The sequence below is a fragment of the Dicentrarchus labrax genome, unplaced genomic scaffold (assembly GCF_905237075.1).
Source record: "Dicentrarchus labrax unplaced genomic scaffold, dlabrax2021, whole genome shotgun sequence".
NCBI classification, from domain to species: domain Eukaryota; kingdom Metazoa; phylum Chordata; class Actinopteri; family Moronidae; genus Dicentrarchus; species Dicentrarchus labrax.
Window position 1 is genome coordinate 15884164 of NW_026136703.1, and position 20558 is coordinate 15904721.

At 37.7% G+C, this 20558-nt stretch overlaps 3 protein-coding genes across 6 annotated transcripts; 2 read left to right on the forward strand and 1 right to left on the reverse strand.

Annotated features, from left to right (window-relative positions):
• The first annotated feature begins 102 nt into the window (after nucleotides 1-102).
• On the forward strand, nucleotides 103-4862 carry LOC127359919 (kelch domain-containing protein 1-like). Its single transcript, XM_051394252.1, has 14 exons — nucleotides 103-225; nucleotides 527-651; nucleotides 1549-1619; nucleotides 1829-1946; nucleotides 2172-2284; nucleotides 2547-2634; nucleotides 2817-2900; nucleotides 3063-3143; nucleotides 3235-3293; nucleotides 3601-3710; nucleotides 3790-3856; nucleotides 3973-4057; nucleotides 4342-4394; nucleotides 4479-4862. Exons 2-14 carry the CDS (start codon nucleotides 544-546, stop codon nucleotides 4612-4614), a joined length of 1173 nt encoding a protein of 390 aa, XP_051250212.1. The 5' UTR covers nucleotides 103-225; nucleotides 527-543; the 3' UTR covers nucleotides 4615-4862.
• A 1447-nt stretch (nucleotides 4863-6309) lies between these two features.
• Nucleotides 6310-12892, forward strand: LOC127359899 (kelch domain-containing protein 1). Of its 4 annotated transcripts, none has more exons than XM_051394226.1 (14): nucleotides 6310-6463; nucleotides 6656-6773; nucleotides 8334-8404; nucleotides 8672-8789; nucleotides 9088-9200; nucleotides 9774-9861; nucleotides 10094-10177; nucleotides 10641-10721; nucleotides 10832-10890; nucleotides 11050-11159; nucleotides 11256-11328; nucleotides 11429-11513; nucleotides 12211-12263; nucleotides 12529-12892. In XM_051394226.1, exons 2-14 carry the CDS (start codon nucleotides 6666-6668, stop codon nucleotides 12668-12670), a joined length of 1185 nt encoding a protein of 394 aa, XP_051250186.1. In that variant the 5' UTR covers nucleotides 6310-6463; nucleotides 6656-6665; the 3' UTR covers nucleotides 12671-12892. The 4 variants fall into 4 exon arrangements, with proteins under 4 accessions (XP_051250186.1, XP_051250192.1, XP_051250190.1 ...); XM_051394230.1 differs by having other exon boundaries at nucleotides 6317-6463; nucleotides 6659-6773; XM_051394232.1 differs by lacking the exon at nucleotides 8334-8404.
• Nucleotides 12893-12994: 102 nt separating this feature from the next.
• Nucleotides 12995-15647, reverse strand: LOC127359927 (uncharacterized). Its single transcript, XM_051394259.1, has 3 exons — nucleotides 14797-15647; nucleotides 14557-14624; nucleotides 12995-14072 (listed from the first exon to the last, which is right to left on the reverse strand). Exons 1-3 carry the CDS (start codon nucleotides 15271-15273, stop codon nucleotides 13970-13972), a joined length of 648 nt encoding a protein of 215 aa, XP_051250219.1. The 5' UTR covers nucleotides 15274-15647; the 3' UTR covers nucleotides 12995-13969.
• Between the last annotated feature and the right edge of the window lie 4911 nt (nucleotides 15648-20558).

The following is a 20558-nucleotide window of genomic DNA, read 5'->3' on the forward strand; positions in this document are numbered from 1 at the left end:
CAGGAAATAACAACAATTTTAAGAATAGGAACATTGGTCATTTAAAGGAATTTTATTTTGATAAGGAAACAATACCGGAAGTTGTTGTGGCAGGACGATCCCACCTGTGTCAAAACAACCTACAATGATCCTACTAGGATAAAGGAGCATTCTGCATTGGGCCTGTGTTTATGTCACCTGTACATGATGTTGTGGATTTAACAACATGGAAATGTGTTGTTGGCTGTGAGTATATTTGACACAGTTGTGTTTTAAAAGATGTTTAATTACAAGTTATAATATATGGTATTATATATTATATAAGTATTCATAATTTGTGGTTTTATCTCGGTTGGCGCTTGGACAGGCTAGGTTGGTTATAATATTTATTTACAACTTTTGACAAATCCTGTCGAGTTTTTTCTACTTCTACCTTGCCCTGTATGCCACCGAAATTGTGATACCTAGACCCTTGTTTAATAGCCTAACAACCAAATAAACAAGCGTTTATGGCTGTAATGTTGTGATTCGTGTTTATGATATTAAGAATAAAGACGCACAGTCATGGATTCAGCGTTTGAGAAGCACTGCTCGGAGCTGGTTCCCTTAGAGAGGAGCGGACACACGGCGGTGGTGGAGGAAAACCTGCTGTACGTGTGGGGAGGCTTCAGGGTGAGGACATGAAAAGAAGTTGTGCGTTTTACAGTTTTACCTAAGGCGAGATTCTGTGACCTGTAGGTCTATCTATTTATTTATCGATCTATAAAAAACTGAATGTGTTTATATATGTTTACAAGATATAAAATAACTGTCAAAAAACTGATGAAATGAAAAAAAAAGTAAGATAAAAGAATAAAGGCACTTACATAATTTTACTTAAATGCATAGTTTTTTTTTAATTCATATTATAATGTAATTTAATTTTTTTTTTTCTTTACTGCAATTTCTAAATCACTTAACTAGCAATGTATTTTCTAAAACATACTTGAGATGAATGTCAGTGACAGGTTTTGGATTTATTAGGGGATTTTTAGTGTTTTGAAGCACACCTGTCTTTAAGATGTAATTAATTCAATTCAATTTTATTTTATTTGTATAGCGCCAATTCATAACAGAAGTTATCTCAGGACACTTTTCAAATAGAGCAGGTCTAGACCGAACTCTTTAAAACATCAGTTTCTGGTTTATGAGGCTCTCAATGCAAAGTTTGACCCAGTGTAACACAACATCCCTCCAATAAATTCTGCCTTAATATTCATTTTTGTTGAAACTGTTTTAGAGAGAAGTTTATGCAACTGTCATTTTGGAGGCTGCAGTTTGTGGTTGAATTTTATTGTGTTGTACAGGGAAGTGTTGGTGGACAAAATATTAGGAAGACTTCTCAATATAATGCAGAACAATTCAACAGAGACATTAGCTTTATCTAGGTGTACCTAAAAAATCTGGCAGCTAAGTCTATATGTGAAATGTGTTTTGCATTATGGTTAGTCAGTGATGAAAGATCAATGACTATGTACTACCACTGCATTTATGTGTTTCATAGTAACAAACATGTTGTATTCTCTACAGTCAGTTGCTGGTCAAGACAAATATCTACCCAGTGATGAAATCTGGGTGTGTGACTTAGAGCGAGGTTTATGGTAAGGTTTAAAAAATTAAGTTTTAAATTTAAGTTTCTTTTTCTCCCCCCTCTCTCTCTGTTTCTGGTGGTTTTCATTCTTTTCTGACAGAGTTGTTGTTAGGAATGACAGGCACTTGCTCAGAACTGCCTTCTGTCCTGTTGCTGCAAGCTATGTCATTAGTGGACTTGGAGTAGTTTTACCACATTTTTTGAAAACTTTTTTTGAAGGGAAGTGTTTCAGATGGCAGGCGAAGTCCCTCCCTCAATGTCCGGGACCTGCGGCTGCTCGCTGAATGGACACATGTACATATTTGGAGGTTACGATAAAATTGGACAGAGCAATCAGGTGAGGCTGATATCTGCAGCAAGGATGACTCATAAAGTTACCTCAGATGAACAGCTCCTGAACTTTAATGTCTTTCAAATTGTCTCAGAAATAGATGAATTGTGAGCCCCATGCAAAAAAAAAAACATTACAAAACATTAAAGGACATATAGACACAATGGAGCCTCACATCTTAGTCTGAGCAAAGTTGACATGAAGAAGTAATCAATTCTCTACTTCAAACAGATCTTTTGTGTCAACCTGACAGACGGTAAATACACGTGGAGGAGTATTAAACATAAGATCGGTTCTGCTCCCTCACATCGGGACAAACTGTCCTGCTGGATTCATAAAGGAAGGTAAGTTATGTCTATGAGAATGTATGTATATTTAAACTGTCCACTGTTTCCACTTATCATATATTCTGCATTTAATATTTATTTGTTTTACTAAATTAAGCCATATTTGTGAGGCCTGGAAGCCCAGACGCCCCAAAACGCTATCTTAATTGTCTGTCAATAGATTTGAAGTTAATTAATTGCTAATTTTTTAGAGAACTTGAGCCACTGAAACATTACATCTAACAATAAATCTAAAATAGATTTCTTTAATGTTCTCCAGCATAATCTACTTTGGAGGATATGGTGAAAAACCACTTGAGGATTTCGACAGCAGGAACAAAAACTTCATTATAGAGGAAGCATCATGGGTAATATTTTCACAGACTATACTAAATTTGTCACAGGCTTAAACCAAGTCAAACATACTGTCCTAACAAAAAAAAACTTTTTTTCTTTTAGATCATAGTATGAATTTTGCTTTTATATTATACATTTTGTTGTTTTGAATCCTGTTAACCCGTAAAGCTATCTTGTTTTGTTCTTTTTTCAGTTAGAGGACGTTGTCTGGGGATGGAACAACGAGGTTCATGTATTTGACCCCGTGCACGCCAGTTGGAGCGAACCACAAACACATGTGAGTCAGTTAAACACTCGACTACACTGAATAGAGTAGCCTGCGTACATTCAAGTTAATTATATTTATTCATACGTTTTGGACAACTTATAAACAAGAACGTAGAAACACTTTGACTTTAAATGTCCTTAAAGATTTTACAGTGACAGTTTCTGTGTGCAGGGTCGTACTCCCACTCCGCGTGCCACCCAAGCCAGCGCCACACTTGGTTGTAGAGGATACATTTGTGGAGGCAGAGTCATGGTGAGAGCTCTACATGCTTTTTAGTTCTTCCCTCTTATCTGGATACAGTCATTGCCATTTATTACTTGTCTTCCTTATTTTTTAAATCCAGGGAACCAGGATGAGTGACATTCACTGCCTGGACCTTGAATCATGGACGTGGTCAGAAATGTATGCACTATGATTGTGACCAATGACAGTCTTGAATCATGTTGACGTTTGTGCCTCTATCCTGTATTTTATTAGTTTTTTTTCTTTAGGTTTACATGATAGACAAAGTGAAGAGAGACAAAAAAACATGCAAAGACAGCACAGACAGAGGAGTCGGACCAGCATAGAATATGCCTTCATTCAGATAGTACTTGTGCAGTCCTGTAAGATACAAATATGCTTCGACAACATTATCTTTAATATTTAAAGTGGTCTAAGCTTTTGACTTATTTGTTCTTGAAAAGCTTGTGCAATATATGCTTTCCAGAATCCCAGTGTCCACCACTCCAGTGGGCAGATCATGGCATACACTCACAGCAGTGTCAGACAGCTCCTTGTTCCTGTTTGGAGGTCTCAACGTAGATTGCAAACCAATGAGTAAGAAAGTGTACCCTGATATATTTGTAAGTTTCTTGAAATGTTTCCTCTCAGTAAAAACATATTTTTCTTCCATCAGATGATGGGTGGTTGTTTGATGTTCAAACAAAGAAATGGAGAGAGCATCCATTTAAGACTAAGCCAAGGTAGCAAAGCATGATTATTAGCAGATTGTGCAATCAAACATTGATGGTTGTAATTTTTTTGTGACAATGAATTGTTTGTGTTTGCACTTAGTCCTGTGTCTTTTCTCCTGTTTAAGGTTGTGGCACACCGCATGTCTAGGCAAAGACTCCGATGTGATTGTGTTTGGTGGAAGTTGTGACTACATTTTTAATATTCTCACAGTAGGTATCACAGAGAGACACTAGAGAGTTGTGTGTACTAATAATGAACCTCAAAACCTTCCACAAAACAAATTCAGTAAAATAGATCTTGGAAATAATTGGCCTCCTGAGAGCTGCTGTGCAGCGTCCCTGTTCCAATGACTGAGGGGATTTTTTAATCCGTATGAGGGCTAAGGGACCATATAATTAATATCTTTGGAAAAACAACTCATAGTGTTGTCAAAAGATCTTGTAAAAATAACAGAAGTCTTACACATGTCTCACACTCTCTTGTTTCTCTGTAGGGTCATTGTAATGATGCACTCATTTTCCAGATGCAACCATATTCTCTATACAGGTAAAACTTTAAAAAAATATATATATTTTCAATGTCTTTACCCAAAATAGAAATAAGAGAATAACAGACTTTTTCCTCTGACAGGATTTGTGAGAATTATATTGCAAAGAATGTGAAGAACTGCGAAGTGCTCAGACATCAGCTTCTGCTCCTGCCTCCCAAACTTGTGACAGCAGTACAGAGGAGGATGTCTCTCTACAGGCGAAACAGCATTAGTTAAACACAGTCCTTTAATAGGCTACCAAGCACAAGGCCTCATCATATACATTGTTATGTACTATGTAAAGATGGCATTTTTGTTTTTTTAATATACTGTGAAAAATGTTTTATGGTTTTAAATGTGATTGTTTTTTACATTTGCATATAACACACTGTATGTAAATACATATTTTATTTTGCGTCTTCCGACCCATGAAGCTTAAATCTGAGTTGACCGACTGTGATGATTAAATAATGGCACATGGAAAAGTTTGTCTGATTTTCATTTTTAGACTAAACATTATCAGTTTACATTAAGCAATGGTACCGTGGCAAAAGTATACACTCATTTACCATGAGAAAAAATAAGACAAAATAGCATTTTTACGGTATTTGCAATATAAAACTTTCAAAATTCTTCCTCTACATTTCTGGTTGAAATGCAGGTCAAGCTATAACATGCCGTGTAGCTTGTCAATAAATATGTAACATGCATGTCTAAATACTGTGTGCATGCATGTACACAATTATTGTCACTACGTGCCAGTCAGTGTCTGTGTTTAAACATTGCTGAAAACTTTTCATCAGTTGAAAAGTATTTGGGTCAAGTTGGGGACTCTGTTCCCTCACATTCCTGTTCATTAAACTGGATACACTGTAGTCTAAAAGTGAACCTTCAAAAAGGAATCCCAGCTAAAAGCTTTTGCAGGGTTGCCATTTAATGAAAACTATACCCTTAGACAGTAAACCACTGGTGGAAAATGCTACCAAATTCTTTCCACCTTTGCTCATTTGGCAAAAAGAAAAATGTATTGCACTGTTGCAGTGGTCATTTAATGGAGGCCCAAAGTGTTCAATATTAAATTAACAAATAAGACATCAAATAAATGACCATGTAATTACGACAAAACATTGAAACTCATTAATGAAAGTTGATTTCATCATGGTTATTCTCACAGATTGTATTGCAGATCATCTTTACTTAACTCAAACAATCTTTATTTCAAATTATCATTTTTCCAAGATATGTCTTTACAGATTTTTCCATGGACTTTTTTGTTTCTTAATGACACTTTTTTTTAACACAGTCTTTTAACACAGAATCAAGACAGCATACAATGGAAATAAGTTACTGTGAGAATAAACAATATTCAACATGTAATATAAGATAATAATATAAATTCCTAATTTCTTCTATGATTTCTTTATTACTATTTATTTCATAATGTCTTATTGACAGGGTTGGGAGGGTTACTTTAAAAATGTAATTGATACAATTACTAACTACCTGTTAAAAAAATGCAGTCAGTAACCTAGTCCAAGTATCACAATATTAAAGTAACCTACGGATTACTTTCAGTTACTTTATGATTACCTCACTATGACATTATGCAACAACAAAAAAAGACAAGATGAAAGAAATGTCAGTAGGAAATATATATATAAATGTATAAACATAATAATATATAGTGTAAGTGTTTTCTATAAATAGTCCTCTGCTCAGTGTGTTGGTAAAATTGATATCCTGCTAATAATGCCCATTTTTACTCAATTTAACTGTAATCTGATTACGACCTTGTGTTATGAAACTATAACGGACTACAGTTACTCATTTTATGGTATCCTGATTACATAACAGTTACATGTAATCTGTTACTGTTTGTCCTCCACATAGTGGTCAGCGGGGGTTTTATTTTGACAAGAGGAAAAGGACCGGAAGTAGTGTGTCTTATTTTGAAGCTCTCATTACACAGTTTCTGGGGCAGGATTATTGACTGTAGATCGAAGCGTATTTATTTTTCTGTCTGCCGTGTTTTGGTGTTCACAACATGAGAAAAAACCACACGACACCTGGAAGTGTACTGTAGCCCGTGAGTATGATTAAATGTGAATTGTTTCCGTATTGTGGACCCCCGTTTATTAAACCTTTAGTGTCAGCTCTGCTCACCTGTCTGTGTCCAATAATAGTCCTAGCTGCGGCCGGGAATGTGACAGTATGGGACATTTTTAGACATATTTGATCATTTTAGGCTCAAAGGCACGTCTTCCTTTTCTATGAATAGCAGCACAGCCATGGATTCAGCGTTTGAGAGGCACTGCTCGGAGCTGGTGGCCCGGGAGAGGAGCGGACACACGGCTGTGGTGGAGGACAGTCTGCTGTATGTGTGGGGAGGTTACATGGTGAGAAAAACAAACACACATCACCAAACATCACCAAACATCACCAGTGTCCAGTTTGCTTAAGGCCAGTTTCAACGTCTTGTACTGTAAGGGAAACAACCACAGGTATTCAGCTCCTGTACTTAAGTTAAAGCACTAATACTGGGAAAATCCTCTATCTGAAAAGTAAATATTAAATCAATTTTAAGTACAGTTATGTAAGTGTAGTATGAAATATCAACAGTAAAAGTAAGACATTCATTTATTATATCATAAGGGTTTTATTACTCATGCATTAATGTGAAAGCTAGGATTGTCCTGTTGTAGTTGCTCAAGGTGGAGCTAACCTTTAACTCTTCTGGCACTAATGATTGTTTTCATTATGGATCAATCTGCTGATTATTTTATAAATTAATTGATTGATTGTTTGGGTTGTAAAAAATTACCCAGAACCCAAAGTGACACCTTCACAGTGCTCGTTTTGTTCAACCAACAGTCCAAACCTCAAAATTATTAAAAATAAACTAAGATAATTAAAATAATTGAAAGTAAAAATCAGCAAATCCTCACAATTGTTATGATTGATTAGTAATAGATCAAAGATTAAAAGCAGATTTAAATAGATGGATTTCACTTTAAAATAACAAAACATTATATTTTATAAACTCTTAAATTGGTAAGGAACAAATAAATAAAGTACGGATAAGGACAATACTGGTTTGAGTACCTACCTCAAATTTGAGTTAATGTACTTTCTTACATTCCAGCACAGGGAATAAGTACATTTACTCAAACAGTGTACTACCTACTACTACCTAAAGTAATCTTGAGGTACTTGTACTTGAATATTTCCAGTTTATGCTACTCAATACTAACATTCAACTACATTTATCTGACAATTATTTTTTCTTATCCGATCAAAACATATGATCAGCCTGTGAAATATAATCCACAGTTAAAGATAAAACTACCAAAAATATATCAGTCAGCTACGACATTAAGAGGCTGCTTACATATAGAATACTAATAATAAATCATTAATAATAATACAGTTATAGAATATATATATACACTGTATATATATATAAAATAATATAACAATTGAGCCATTATACTTAACGAGTATAAGTACATCCTGCAGATAATGCTGCTTACTTTTAAATGTAGAACTTGAGTATTATTACAATGTGGTATTTCTACTTTTAGTCAAATAAAGGATCTGATTACTTCCTCTACCAGTTCATTCAGTACCAATACACAAGCAGATGACGAAAAATGTGTAACAAATACATACTGTTAAATAAAGAAAACCTGCCTAAATAATAGCATGCTCATATGCTTCATATTATTTTTAAAACTGTATAATTGTTATTATATATATATAATAATATTAAATTTATTGCTCGCCTTTCAGAAACGTTTGGATTGGCAGAATTAGCACATTTTCTGGATTTTGCTGTCTTGCTTTTGAGTTTGTGATTGTTTAGTAATGATAATAATTCAATAGCAATGACAGACTCGAGACGTAGTGCTTCTACACATTTTTATTCCATTGTAATAGACATGTTGTATTCTCTACAGTCAGTTGCTGATGATGAAGTTTTCCTACCCAATGATGAAATCTGGGTTTATGACTTAGAACGAGGTGTATGGTAAGAATATTAAATAAATTCAAATTATGTCACAACAAAATAATAATAATAATGCATGTTTTCTCATAGTTTTTTTTAACAGATTCAGTTTTCTCTCCTGCTTTCTGGGGGCTGTCGGACTCTTTTGACACAGTCGAGTCGTGTCACATTTCTCTGAGCACTTGCCTGGAGCTTTCTGCAGTCTTTAACATGTGTGGTGACTTAAGTGAATAGTGTATATGACTGAATGAGTAGTTTAACAACATTTTTTTAACTTTTTCTTTGAAGGGAAGTGTTTCACATGACAGGCGAAGTCCCTCCGTCAATGTCTGGGACCTGCGGCTGCTGCTTGAATGGTCACTTGTACATATTTGGAGGTTGTGATGACAATGGACAGACCAATCAGGTGAGGCTTGATTATCGTTTAATTCACATAAACTCTCACATTTTGTGTGGTTTAATAATGTTTTTTATCATCAACGTATGTGTAAAATCTCTTGTGAGGGTGTGAGCTGTTTAGTTTGTTTTTAAAATGTACAATATATTGACATCGTAGCTGTGTGGCGTTTTACAGATGGATGTTCCTCATTGAAAAACAGTTTTATGAACAAATATGAATGAATGGACACAATGGATCAGTGTGGTCACAGCTTAGACTGAACAAAGTTGACATGAAGAAGTGATCAGTGTTTGACTTCAAACAGATCTATTGTGTCAACCTGACAGACGGTAAATACACGTGGAGGAAGATCATACATGAGGTCGGGTCTGCTCCCTCACCCCGAGACAAACTGTCCTGCTGGGTTTACAATGGAAGGTAAGCACTGCGAAAATGTGACTTTTATCGGACTGTAATTTCCAGCGTGTATTTTTCTCCATGTTTTGGAGTTGAATAACTACTGTTTTCATGTTTGGGTTTATTTTGAGAAAGGAGAAAAAGAGGTTGTCATCACACATTTTCAAGCTATTTAATGTCAGTGTGTGGACAGCCTGTGGACAGCCTGTACCAAACTGGGATTGGATGTGAACACTATTCATCTTTTTGGGGTTTATTTTGACTCTCTTTGTTTTAGTAAATTGTAAGTCATAATTTTCTCATACTCTTGCTGGCATTCTCTGCTGTTCTTTTGCCATTTGAAGTTGCAACGACTTAACGTCCAGATGGTATTTTGTTCTTTAGCTTCTCTTATCTAAAAAATCCACCCGTAAACAAAAACACAACCTATCTTGAGTTCCTACAACAATTAGTCTTTACATCTGTTCTAGAATATATGTCTTAAGTATATAGTGAAATGGAAATAAGCTAATTTTAGTCACTCCATTACCAATTAAATCCATAATAAGCACTTGCATTATTGTTAGGAATTGTGATTTGTTTGATACTCTCCAGGCTCATCTACTTCGGAGGATATGGTCACAAATTACTGACTGATGTCGACAGCAGGAACAGAAGCTTCATTGTAGATGAAGCATCATGGGTAACGTATTTTATTGACTATAAATCTGTCAGAAGTATGGTATCTCAACTGTGCTGTATCAAAAATATGTATTTTTTTAAATCAGTGACACACATATTTGGTAGTTTGAAGTTCAGTGTGTCTTTTTTTCCAGCGATATTTATATGAGATTTGTCCTAAAAATGCATCAGGCTTAAATATTTGTGTAGAAATTTGTGTTTTTGCTCCTTTTTAGCTATCTTGTTGTTTTTAGGTGGAGGATGTCTTCTGGGGATGGAACAATGAGGTTCATGTATTCGACCCCATGCAATCTAGTTGGAGTGAACCACAAACCCAAGTAAGTCAGTTAAGGCCTTTGCACACCAAGTCTGTGCTTGTCATCCAAGTCAACCAATTAAAATTGTAAAACTTTGCACTCTGAGTTCGATGCGTTTTATTCTTCTATTCGTTGTGAAATTTACAATATGAGACGCAATGAGGATGATTTTGTGGTCCTCTCACTGAAAGTAGAAACAGTAAAAGTAAATATCAAGAACAAGGATAGTTTCACCTGCTCACAAAGGAGCTGTCTGCTCCCGCTGTCACTCTGTCTCTCTCTCCTTTCTCTCATCCCCTCCCTTGCTTCTCTCCACTGTTGCCACTCTCTGCACATGGCACCGTAGCTACAAGAGGTTGAGATGTCCCCCCTCTCTGTCTGTGTGCACTCGCCATCGACCTCAACCTTTAAGAGTTGAAGTTTGGCAGTATCTGTATCTGTTAAGATCCTCAGACGATTTTCCAACGACTGTTTTTGTCTGCAGGGCCGTGCTCCAGCACCCCGGGCTGCCCATGCCAGTGCCACAATCGGCTGCAGAGGATACATTTGTGGAGGCAGAGTCATGGTGAGAGATCTACATGCTTTTCATTTCTTCTCATGTATCAGAATTCATGAGTCAGCGTTATCAACAAGGTCTGCCATTCGTAACTTGTGCTCCTTTCCTTCTAAATGCAGGAAACCAGGACGAGTGACATTCACTGCCTGGACTTTGAATCGTGGACGTGGTCAGAAATGTATGTTGGCTGTCAGTCGTGTTTCAGCAAAACATCAGAGACCCTAAAGCTGGGCCAGCATTCAAATGACGCGTGACTTCTATTTCAACATAAGCATTGACATTTAACATCTTTTGTCAGGTCTCTCTTTCACAGCACTGTGCAAAATATGTTTTCCAGAATTCCAGTGTCCACCACTCCAGTGGGGAGGTCATGGCATACACTCACAGCAGTGTCAGACAGCTCCATGTTCCTGTTTGGAGGTCTCAGTGTAGACTGCAAACCAATGAGTAAGAAAGTTTATCTACTTCTTCACTTTTATTTTCCCTTGTTCCTTCGGTAATTTTACCTTCTCTAATTGTTTTCTTTTAAATGATCTCAATCAGGTGATGGGTGGCTGCTTGATGTTGACACAAAGAAATGGAGAGAAGTCGAGCATCCCTTTAAAAATAAGCCAAGGTAGCAACAAAAAGTTACAGGTTTTACATTCATTACTTTGTACAGCATGCTATTATAAATTGTGAGCAGATTTTAAATAGCATCCTCTCTCCTGTCCAAGATTGTGGCACACAGCATGTCCAGGCAAAGACTCTGATGTGATTGTGTTTGGTGGAAGTTGTGACTACATCCTCCTGGTCGACACCGTAAGTATCACAGAGATTCTCCTCCTCCTAAATTCACGTTAACATAAACGATGTTTCTATCAATGTATTTTGAAGTGTCGCTGTATAATACATATAATCGCTCAACCCAGATCGGATGCAATCTTCCTCACATTAAACATGAAACAAACAGAAATGTCATATTTCTATTGTGTTTTCTCCATTGTTTTTCACTGTTTGAGGTTTTACTAGCTCTCTTTTAATTACATTATCTTGTTGCTCCCCCTTCTTCTGGTTTTCAAACTGGAGACTTGGCCCCACCTACTGCTTATCTCGTGAACTAACTAATATTCGCACAGTGGTAGCAGACGGAAACAAGCATTAATTCCCATTTTCTTTTGCCGAATTACTCGAAATTCAGTTAAAGTTTGCGATACATTTGGATGAAAACATGGCTACAGACACAATTCTGTAACTATCTGGGGAGACCAGTAAAAATGTTAGGCATGCAAAACGATAAAAAAATGAACTTCCAAATTTAATTTAACCTGCAAGATATTTAACAGAATTTCACGTTAATCATAAATGACTTCACAGTAAAAATCTACCAGTTTGTCCATGTATACCACAGTTGATACTGTGATCAAAACATTGAGAAAAATAGAACATAGGATGCACATTTGTGAGAGAAAGTACTGTGGTGAATATATACTTATTAATTTTACACATTTCTTTTCAGGGTCACTGCAATGATGCACTTGTTTTCCAGATGCAGCCATATCCTCTGTTCAGGTAAAAACATGTTGTATTTGATCAATCTGTAAAATATAATTTTATGAAAAGAACAGAAAGAAAACTCAAGTAGTTTTATAGCAGAAGTAGACCTTTACACAACAGACTTGTCAAACACAGTTGAAATTAATAACATTAATTAATGATGGCTGCATTACTTGTTATGGCAAGTAAAAATATCTGCTGTTAAAAAAGGTCAGTTTCTTTCTAGGTCATGTTTTATTTATTTTAATTATGTAGTCTTTTTCCCTTTTTCTTTTGACAGGATTTGTGAGGATTACATTGCAAAGAATGTGAAGAACTATGAAGTGCTCAGAAACCAGCTTCCTCTCCTGCCTTCCAAACTACAGACAGCAGTACAGAGGAGGATGTCTTTCTACAGGCCTTCAAAGAAGCAAAAATATTAGTTAAAAGAATGTCTTAATTGCCAAAAACATTGCATTATTATACCAAAAGTACTGTACTCTTTTAAGTGTGAGTGTCACAGCCACACTGTTGGTTTTTATTTTTTAAATATATTGTGCAAAATATCATATGTCATATTATATTGTTTTACAGATGTGTTTTATTTTGTACAGTCTGCCTGCTGAAATACTGTTCCTGTGATGATTAAATGGAACACCAAACCATTTTTGCATGATGTGGATTATCAGAGTAGATGGGTATTTTAATATACATAAGGTTAACACACACACAGATTTTCTCCCAGAAATTTAACACATGGTCAGAAATACGGCAATTGTCCATTTTTATTTGCAATATAAAACAAAATTACAAAACCCAACCTCTACATTTCTGGTTGAAATCCACCTTTCGTTATAAGTGCAGATACAATGTATTCACATAAGACGTTAAAGTGTGTGTTCCTCCAATACAACTACTGTGTTCCACCACTAAGTGGCAGCAGGCCTTAATGTTTGAATGTGGCTGAATCTTGTCATCAGCAGAAACGCAGCTGGGCCAAACTGAGCCTGAGTGGAAGTTTCTGTTGCCACACATTCCTGCTTCATAAGGGTGGAGAAGTGCAGGAACTGTGGTCAGGAAGGAAACCTTAAACAAATAACCCCAGCTCATACCTATGCAGGGTTGCCACTTAAAAGTATACTTTACACTATATACTGTGCTGCATGCACAAAACTGCTGGAGGAAAATGTTATCCTTGCATATAGCATGCAAGAATCTGCTTTTACTGCTGGAATGTAGCTAAACTGTTGAGTTTCAGCAGCCAGAGAAATATTCTTGTGTTCTCCTTTACCTATTAACAGACAAGTTAAAGTTAAAGTAATAGGTAACAAATAAGTACTGTAGGTGTGTGCTCTGTGGGAGACTGGCAGCATTGAGGGGGTGACAGTGACACCTTACCACTGCAGATAACAAACCAAGGAGGCTTCTATCAGTGCACAGATCTGGTCTGTGAGGAGAACCTCCTGGCATCTCTTCAAGTTGGTGTTATAACCCTGCCATTACACTGCTTCATGTTGTTAAATAAGACTTGGGTAAATGCAAAGGACTGCAGTGCAGCAGTTTCAGTTCAACACAATGTGAAATGTATCCAGGAAAAACCTGCTTAAATACAGTGAATGTAGCCTCCCTTAGTAGCAGGAAATTGTCAAAAGAAACCCTGGTTCCCATTCTCTTTCAAAACTTTCTTCTGCAAACTGCTGTGTAAGACAGCTGGAAATGACAGCAGCTCTCTCAGCTGGGGGTCAACTAAACTCTCTCTCAATAGTGTCCATCAGCTCTTCTTCTGATCCATCGTACAGGATGACTGGCATGGTGAGAGAGGAGCTATGGCAGCTGCCAAAGGTCCTGGGGAGAATGGAGAGACATGTCAACAACATGGTAATAAAAAATGAGTGATAGATAAATAGATAGATAGATATTCCTTTATTTGTCCCACAATGGGGAAATACCAAATGAATCAAAGTGATGCTCCATATTTTGATGTATTATTTTCACACCAGATTATACATTATTTTTAATACATCTACCCACAACAGCATCACATAAGGAACTCAATAACTATATTCTGCCTTCTTGTGCTTAATGTGCGTTATGGAAATATGTTTTTATTAGTTGTGCTTCCGGTTTTCACACTTCCCTCCGACAAACAAGCAACAACAGACACTTGTTTGTTTCTCTCCTGCTTGCAGACGTCTGACTAATCTGATCTGCCCTGAGAATAATGGGTTGGTATTTCGATCTCTTTAAAGTGAATTTGATCTGGCCCTCCTCGGCTTTTACTACTCCACTGAGCTCAGAAATAAATTATTTATCAGAGTTGTCTACTTACGATTGTTTTTCTGATGTGGGAACAGCTTCCAACAAAGCCCCTCTTGTCAAAAAGCCCTGAGAGGAGGACTGACAGAGAGGAAGAGGAGATGTCGAGTTTTTTCATCTCAGCACTCAACAATTTTCAAGATTAATTTTTAGTTTAAAATAATGCTGGCCTATACATAATAAATTGGGTTGCACTCGTAAGAAATGCATTTTAAATAATAATGATCAAATAATAGAAAAATGAAACTCTTACACTGTGCTGGCTGGGGCACGCAGGTGTGTGTTTTTTAAAGTGTGTGAAAGCATCATTGCTCCTCTTGTTTACAAGTCTTGATCCACCGTGTGAGCCACGTGGCTCCTCTGGGGTGACGTCCTCGGCGTCTTCCTGGCTAAAATGACACAGTCCGTATGTTTTGGACCTGATGACAGTCTTCTTGGGGGGATTTTTCTTCTCAGAAACTCTCCCTCGTTCCTCATAATCCGCGAGAACCGTGTCCAGCTCTCCGTCGATGTCATCGTCCTCCCTGGAGAAGTCAGAGTCGTTCCCCTCGCTGTGGCAGTCCGGTTGCGCACGGTTACGCGCGTTGCGCAAAATTGTATGGATTTTGAGAGGCTTGAATGGACTGTTGTCCTGCTTGGGTGATGTGCCACCGGCAGCTGTTTTGGCCACGTTCACCTCGCTGACACACGCAGGTGCAACTTTCTTTCCTCTGCTTGTACCGCTGCCCATGTCCGTCAGTCTGGCTGCTTTCAAAAAATCTAAACGCAAAGTCCCATTTCCAGATTCCACTTCAGGCACATGGAAAGCTTCCAGAGTTGAACATTAACCAACAAAGACTTGATCCATGGCAGCGTTTAAGGTCGCTTTTCAATCAGGTTTACGGTTGTAAGACAGCTCTTTGGCTAAGAATCAACTATGAGGGCCAATTTCCTTAAAAATGTTTCGCTACAGATCAACAGACACGCCGCTGAAGTGATCGCATATTCCATGTTCACAGACCGGACTTGAGTAGCTGCCTGTAAACTTTCTGGTAACTCCACATCAGGATGAGAAGTATCCGTTACATAACACCAGTTTGGCTCAGGACCCCAGGGAGAAAACTCCGCCTTCTTATAGAGGGAAACTCGCACCCTTTATGTCTCCATTTCTGCTGGACTGAAATAACTTCCACTTTTACTTCAGAACCTCTGCCTGTATTCTCTTATATCTCTCATAGACTTAAACTTTTTTTTAAATAAAAAGCTGAAAAAAGACTTGCATTTGTATACTCAGCCATCCCATGGTTGAGAAAGAGATTACATAAGTAGGCCTACTTAAGACAGTATGACCATGAAAAGGCTAACAGGAGCCAATTAGGTTGATTTATCTGCATCACATCAGCATCAATGACCATCCTTTTACCCGTTTGTGTTCAGCTAATAGATTTTATTGAGGCAAGAGGGGTCAGGAGTGAGTGAGTTCCTGTCCGCCTGCTCTACCAGCAGCCCCTCCGGTAACTGATTAAGACTGAAGCACTGAGGCACAAGAGAGAGGGGACATTCCTTTCAGACAGCTTGGGCTTCCCAGAGATTCCTCACTAAGCTTTTGTTTGTTCCACTTGCACATACAAAAGACACAGCGGGAGCATCTCCCTGCCAGAGCTGTCCGACAAGAGCCCAGAGTTCACCCGAGTGAAGAAGTTGTTTGCTATCTTTCATTAAGTGCCTCTTTCTCTCTCTTCCCTTGCTTGTGTGTACGTGCACGTGTGTGTGTGTGTGTACCAGACAGCTGTGCAACCTGTTCTCTCTGGAGGATGACCAAGTCAAAGACACCTGCTGTTCAAGCAACTGGCATTTTCCAAACTGTGAATGTGAGAGGAGGAGGAGGAATAGGGGGATCAGCCTGCAAGTCCCAGATGTCTCATCGAGGAAATTCCTGCTTTACTTTTTGATATTTTTTTTTTAGAGAACATGTGTTTGTTTAATGTTTGGGATAGATCGACACAATTATTCCTTCCCTACTGAAATAGGTTGCTTAAGAAAACTACTTGTGTAAAAGTGGAAAAGTAGCTGTCCCGTGTGGCATCCTGATTATAAACACCTCAGTATGAATACCTCTTACTAACCAATCTCTCTCTGTTTCAGTGATGCATGTCTCTGGATTGAGAATCTCAGGGATTGCCTTATAGGGAAAAGAGCTTCAGAGCAAAACTGGAACATCCTCCTGATTGTGCAATAATTACATAATTGTGCGCCGGTACTATAGTTCTTGCTTCTCCAAAAGTCCAACACACCATTAAAATCTACTTAAGTGAAAGTAGAAGTCCTAATTTTAGATTATTCCCAAAAGTAAAAGTACACAATGAAGCAGCTTCTCATGGAGACTCGTTTGTGTTGTTTTTTTGACCCCCATTTCTGTTATTCTCTGCCAGCAGCAGTGTATCATTAAAAAGATCAAGCAGCCACATCTGGAGAAGAACTCAACAGCTTCCAGACGAGGGGGAGGATCTGCCGCAAGATGGAGGCCACAGCCCAGTTCACTACATAACTGTGGTTTCTCCACAGAATATTCCATGGATGGAGACTTTAAAGACTGGGGAAAGTTTAGCCTTTGCGAAAACTCTTGTTTTGGATTCTGCATGGTTTTGTGTATCAAATACTCCTAAAACTAGCTGAGTTTAAATGATTTTGTGACTGCTATTAGACAGTTTGTGAGCTGCCTTTGCACTGTAATGGATACAAATGCCCTTTGTTCTCTCCCAGCAGCAGCGAAGCATGTGTGAGAAATTATAATTATTATGACTCAGCCGGTCCGTTTGAAGGACAAGAAATGAAACTGTTGTTGTCATGTTTGAGTCAAAGAAACATTTCTGCCTTATGTCTGGCCAAACTAAATCTCTAGAGACTATTTAACAAGCCAGCTGCCCGCTGACAGGCATTCCAGTAAAACTGTCTGGGCCTCTTACTCCACCAGGTACACAAACAAGAACATGACAAAGTCAAGAAGAAATACACACCAACATATACACACACACACATCGCATCTTGTAGTGCTATTTTTCTGTTGACTTTAATTATCTATAAACATTCACTGGTACATCATTAGGCTCCACTCAGACCCAAAACGGTAAAATGTAAAACTGAGAATCTGTACTCACAACACACAATTTTAGCAGAGAACTCTATTTATTGTCCCGTACTGTTAAATATTCTTCAAAGTCTCATAAACATGTGTTCAGTTTTATTTATGTACATATATATTGGTTGAATTCAAGAAATCATAGCACACTCATTTCAGCACTATTTTATAAAATACCATTATATAGTTTTTTAATTATTGTAATTAATATGTATTATATCTACAGCCATGCTAGCAGCCATGTGAGGTTAAGCCTGACTATACTTTAAGCTAAATGCTAACATCAGCTTGCTTATTTAGCTGGTATGATGTTTACCATGTAAGTAGTAGTAGTAGTAGTCGAGATATTGTAATATCTGTAAACCAACAGATAGGCCAACATTGGTATCCCTAGAGCCGTGCTCTTATCTGCTTGGCTACAAGTGTCTAAATCAATAAATCTGAAGTATGGTTTATAGAGTAGGCCTATATAGTTTTATGTGTGTGTGGGTGGCGTATAATTTCAATATTTCCATTTCCAACCATTCATTTCCAGTATTTCCTCTCCTTTACAGACTTTATGTCAGCTACTAAAACTATTACTGTACATGAGACAGTTTTTAAAGCTTCTTTCTTTGCAGTCAGAAGAATCATTGAGACACTGCGCAGACGTAATCAACTGAACAGATGAGCAAAGCTGAGACAGAGAGACATCGTAACTCTGACATGGTGACATAAGGTTGTCAGGGCAACAGGCAGTGCAGCCAAGAAGAGTTCAACTGTAGTAAAAGAGCCCGGGGCAGCTCTGTTTATCTTTGAGCTATCCCTCTTAATCTGCTCGATTACTTAATGTAAATTAAGGCTTTAGCTGTTATGTTGACGTTGAAAGTACGTCACGGAGACAGAACTTTGTGGGAAACCTTTTCATTGCTCGCTGCGAAGCTTTTACTCCCAGTCAACACATTAATAATTACATGCCTAATATATTTCTCATTGACAGCTTGCTGTAAGAGATGAGGCATCAACTTTTGTTCTGATCTCATAATTCAACAGCACATAGTGAAAGGGGTATTAAGCTTATAACCAGCAGATGGAGCCAGCATTCAAGAAAAGCAAACCCCTGTGTAACTACCATATTGATTCCTGGCAGTAAAGAGACTGAAGGGTCCTTCTACAGTACAATGTTACCTCACACTGCATCTGTAAGGATAACTTAGATTTCTTGGTTTAATATGTGAGGAAGGTTCTGCTAAGATCACTGGAAAGCAATTAAAGAGCTCCTTGTATGAGGGTTTATTTGAGCCAAAAATACTGCATAGATTTTATTTTTGTCAGTAATTTGAATAATAAAGTAAAAGAAACATTGTGCAGTATGTTTAATAATTTGTAATAAATCTTGAAGCAAAAGCAATGGCTCAAAGCCAGAACTAGCCATCAAGCCAAGGAAGAAAATGTGGCAATAGAGACAGAAAAAACAGATAATGTAAGTTTTTCTGAATGGTAGCCATTGTGGCCAGAATTTTTTTTTTTTCTTTAAATCCATAAGTAATTCAACGTTTAATTTGTAAGAGGAATAAAGGCATTTTCTTGTCCTCAAAGGCTACATAATGCCACTTTAAAGGAGCATTTCACCCGTGGAAACATTAATATTTATTGAAAGTGGGTTATATATGTAGTCGAAATGTAACATACATTTTGAATTTGGTGCCTATTTGACAGAGAAAAGACAGAAAGTGACTTTAGGGCGCATTTGTATTAAAGACAACAACTCCTACAATGCACAGCTCCGCAAGCCGCTCCCACTAACACTATCAAGGACTACAACAATGTGAATGTGAACCATTTATTTACAGAAATATATCAACAACAACAAAAATAAATATGTTAACATTGACAGTTATAGTTCCTCCTGAGCGTCCTCAACTTGGTGTCCGCAGTACTGGCCATCTGGAGCTGGATATTTCTGTTGGATAGCCTGCACCACATAAGCGGGTAAAACGACACGATGGCCTCGACCCAATCTCTCGCCTTGCAGGAGCCATTCCAGAAAGGCCGTTAGGCGATATTGTCTACAAGACATTGAGCACACAGTTAGCGATGCATGGTCTTTGTGTGTAGCGTGCCACAGTAGTTAGCAATGCAGCTGCAAGCTGTTTTTGCAGTAAAGAAGCTAATGTTAGTTCAGTTGGATGACGTTACGTATTAACCGGGAATAACTTTGTGATAATACTTGAACAAATTGTGTACATACATGCCACGTTGTTATAAGACAGAAAATAGAAACACTCACTTTACAGTCAGACGTCCGTGTGTCCGTAGGCGCACAGTAAGAGCACAGGCACCAGCAGTCCGCCCCAGCTCGAGCCAGTCCGGGCTCCTCGTCCGCGACAGGCAGGTCAATGAGACTTCCTGCTTCCAATGACGCAAAATGACGATTTTTACATTATTGGAAGCAGGAAGTGCAACACTAAAATCCTTATTTCTCCCCTCTCAGGGAAAGTGAGGGAATGATGCACGACCATTCAAAAATATGACTGGGGTTCTAATGATACAAAACTTAATACAAATGGGTGAAGTGTCCCGTTTAAACTGGTAATAACTTTGTATTTTTGGCCACTTGGGGCAGCATAAACAAGTGAACACAACACTAACATTATATAATTACACGACATAGCTTGTGGGTCTGTGAAGTGAAACCAACCTGGGAGTATCTTAAACCTGCTTTCTTTCTAATGGCAGGGGGAAGCTCCATGAGCTGCAAAAAAGAAGCCTGATAGTATTGAGTCTCATGGGAAAATGACCCTGCATCTCACTTAATTTATTACCTCAGTAAACAGTTTCATAATGAGTGTATGGTCTCAATTGCTTGCTTTAAGTCTTCTTCCATATGTTCATTTTATAAATTATGGTCCCCATTT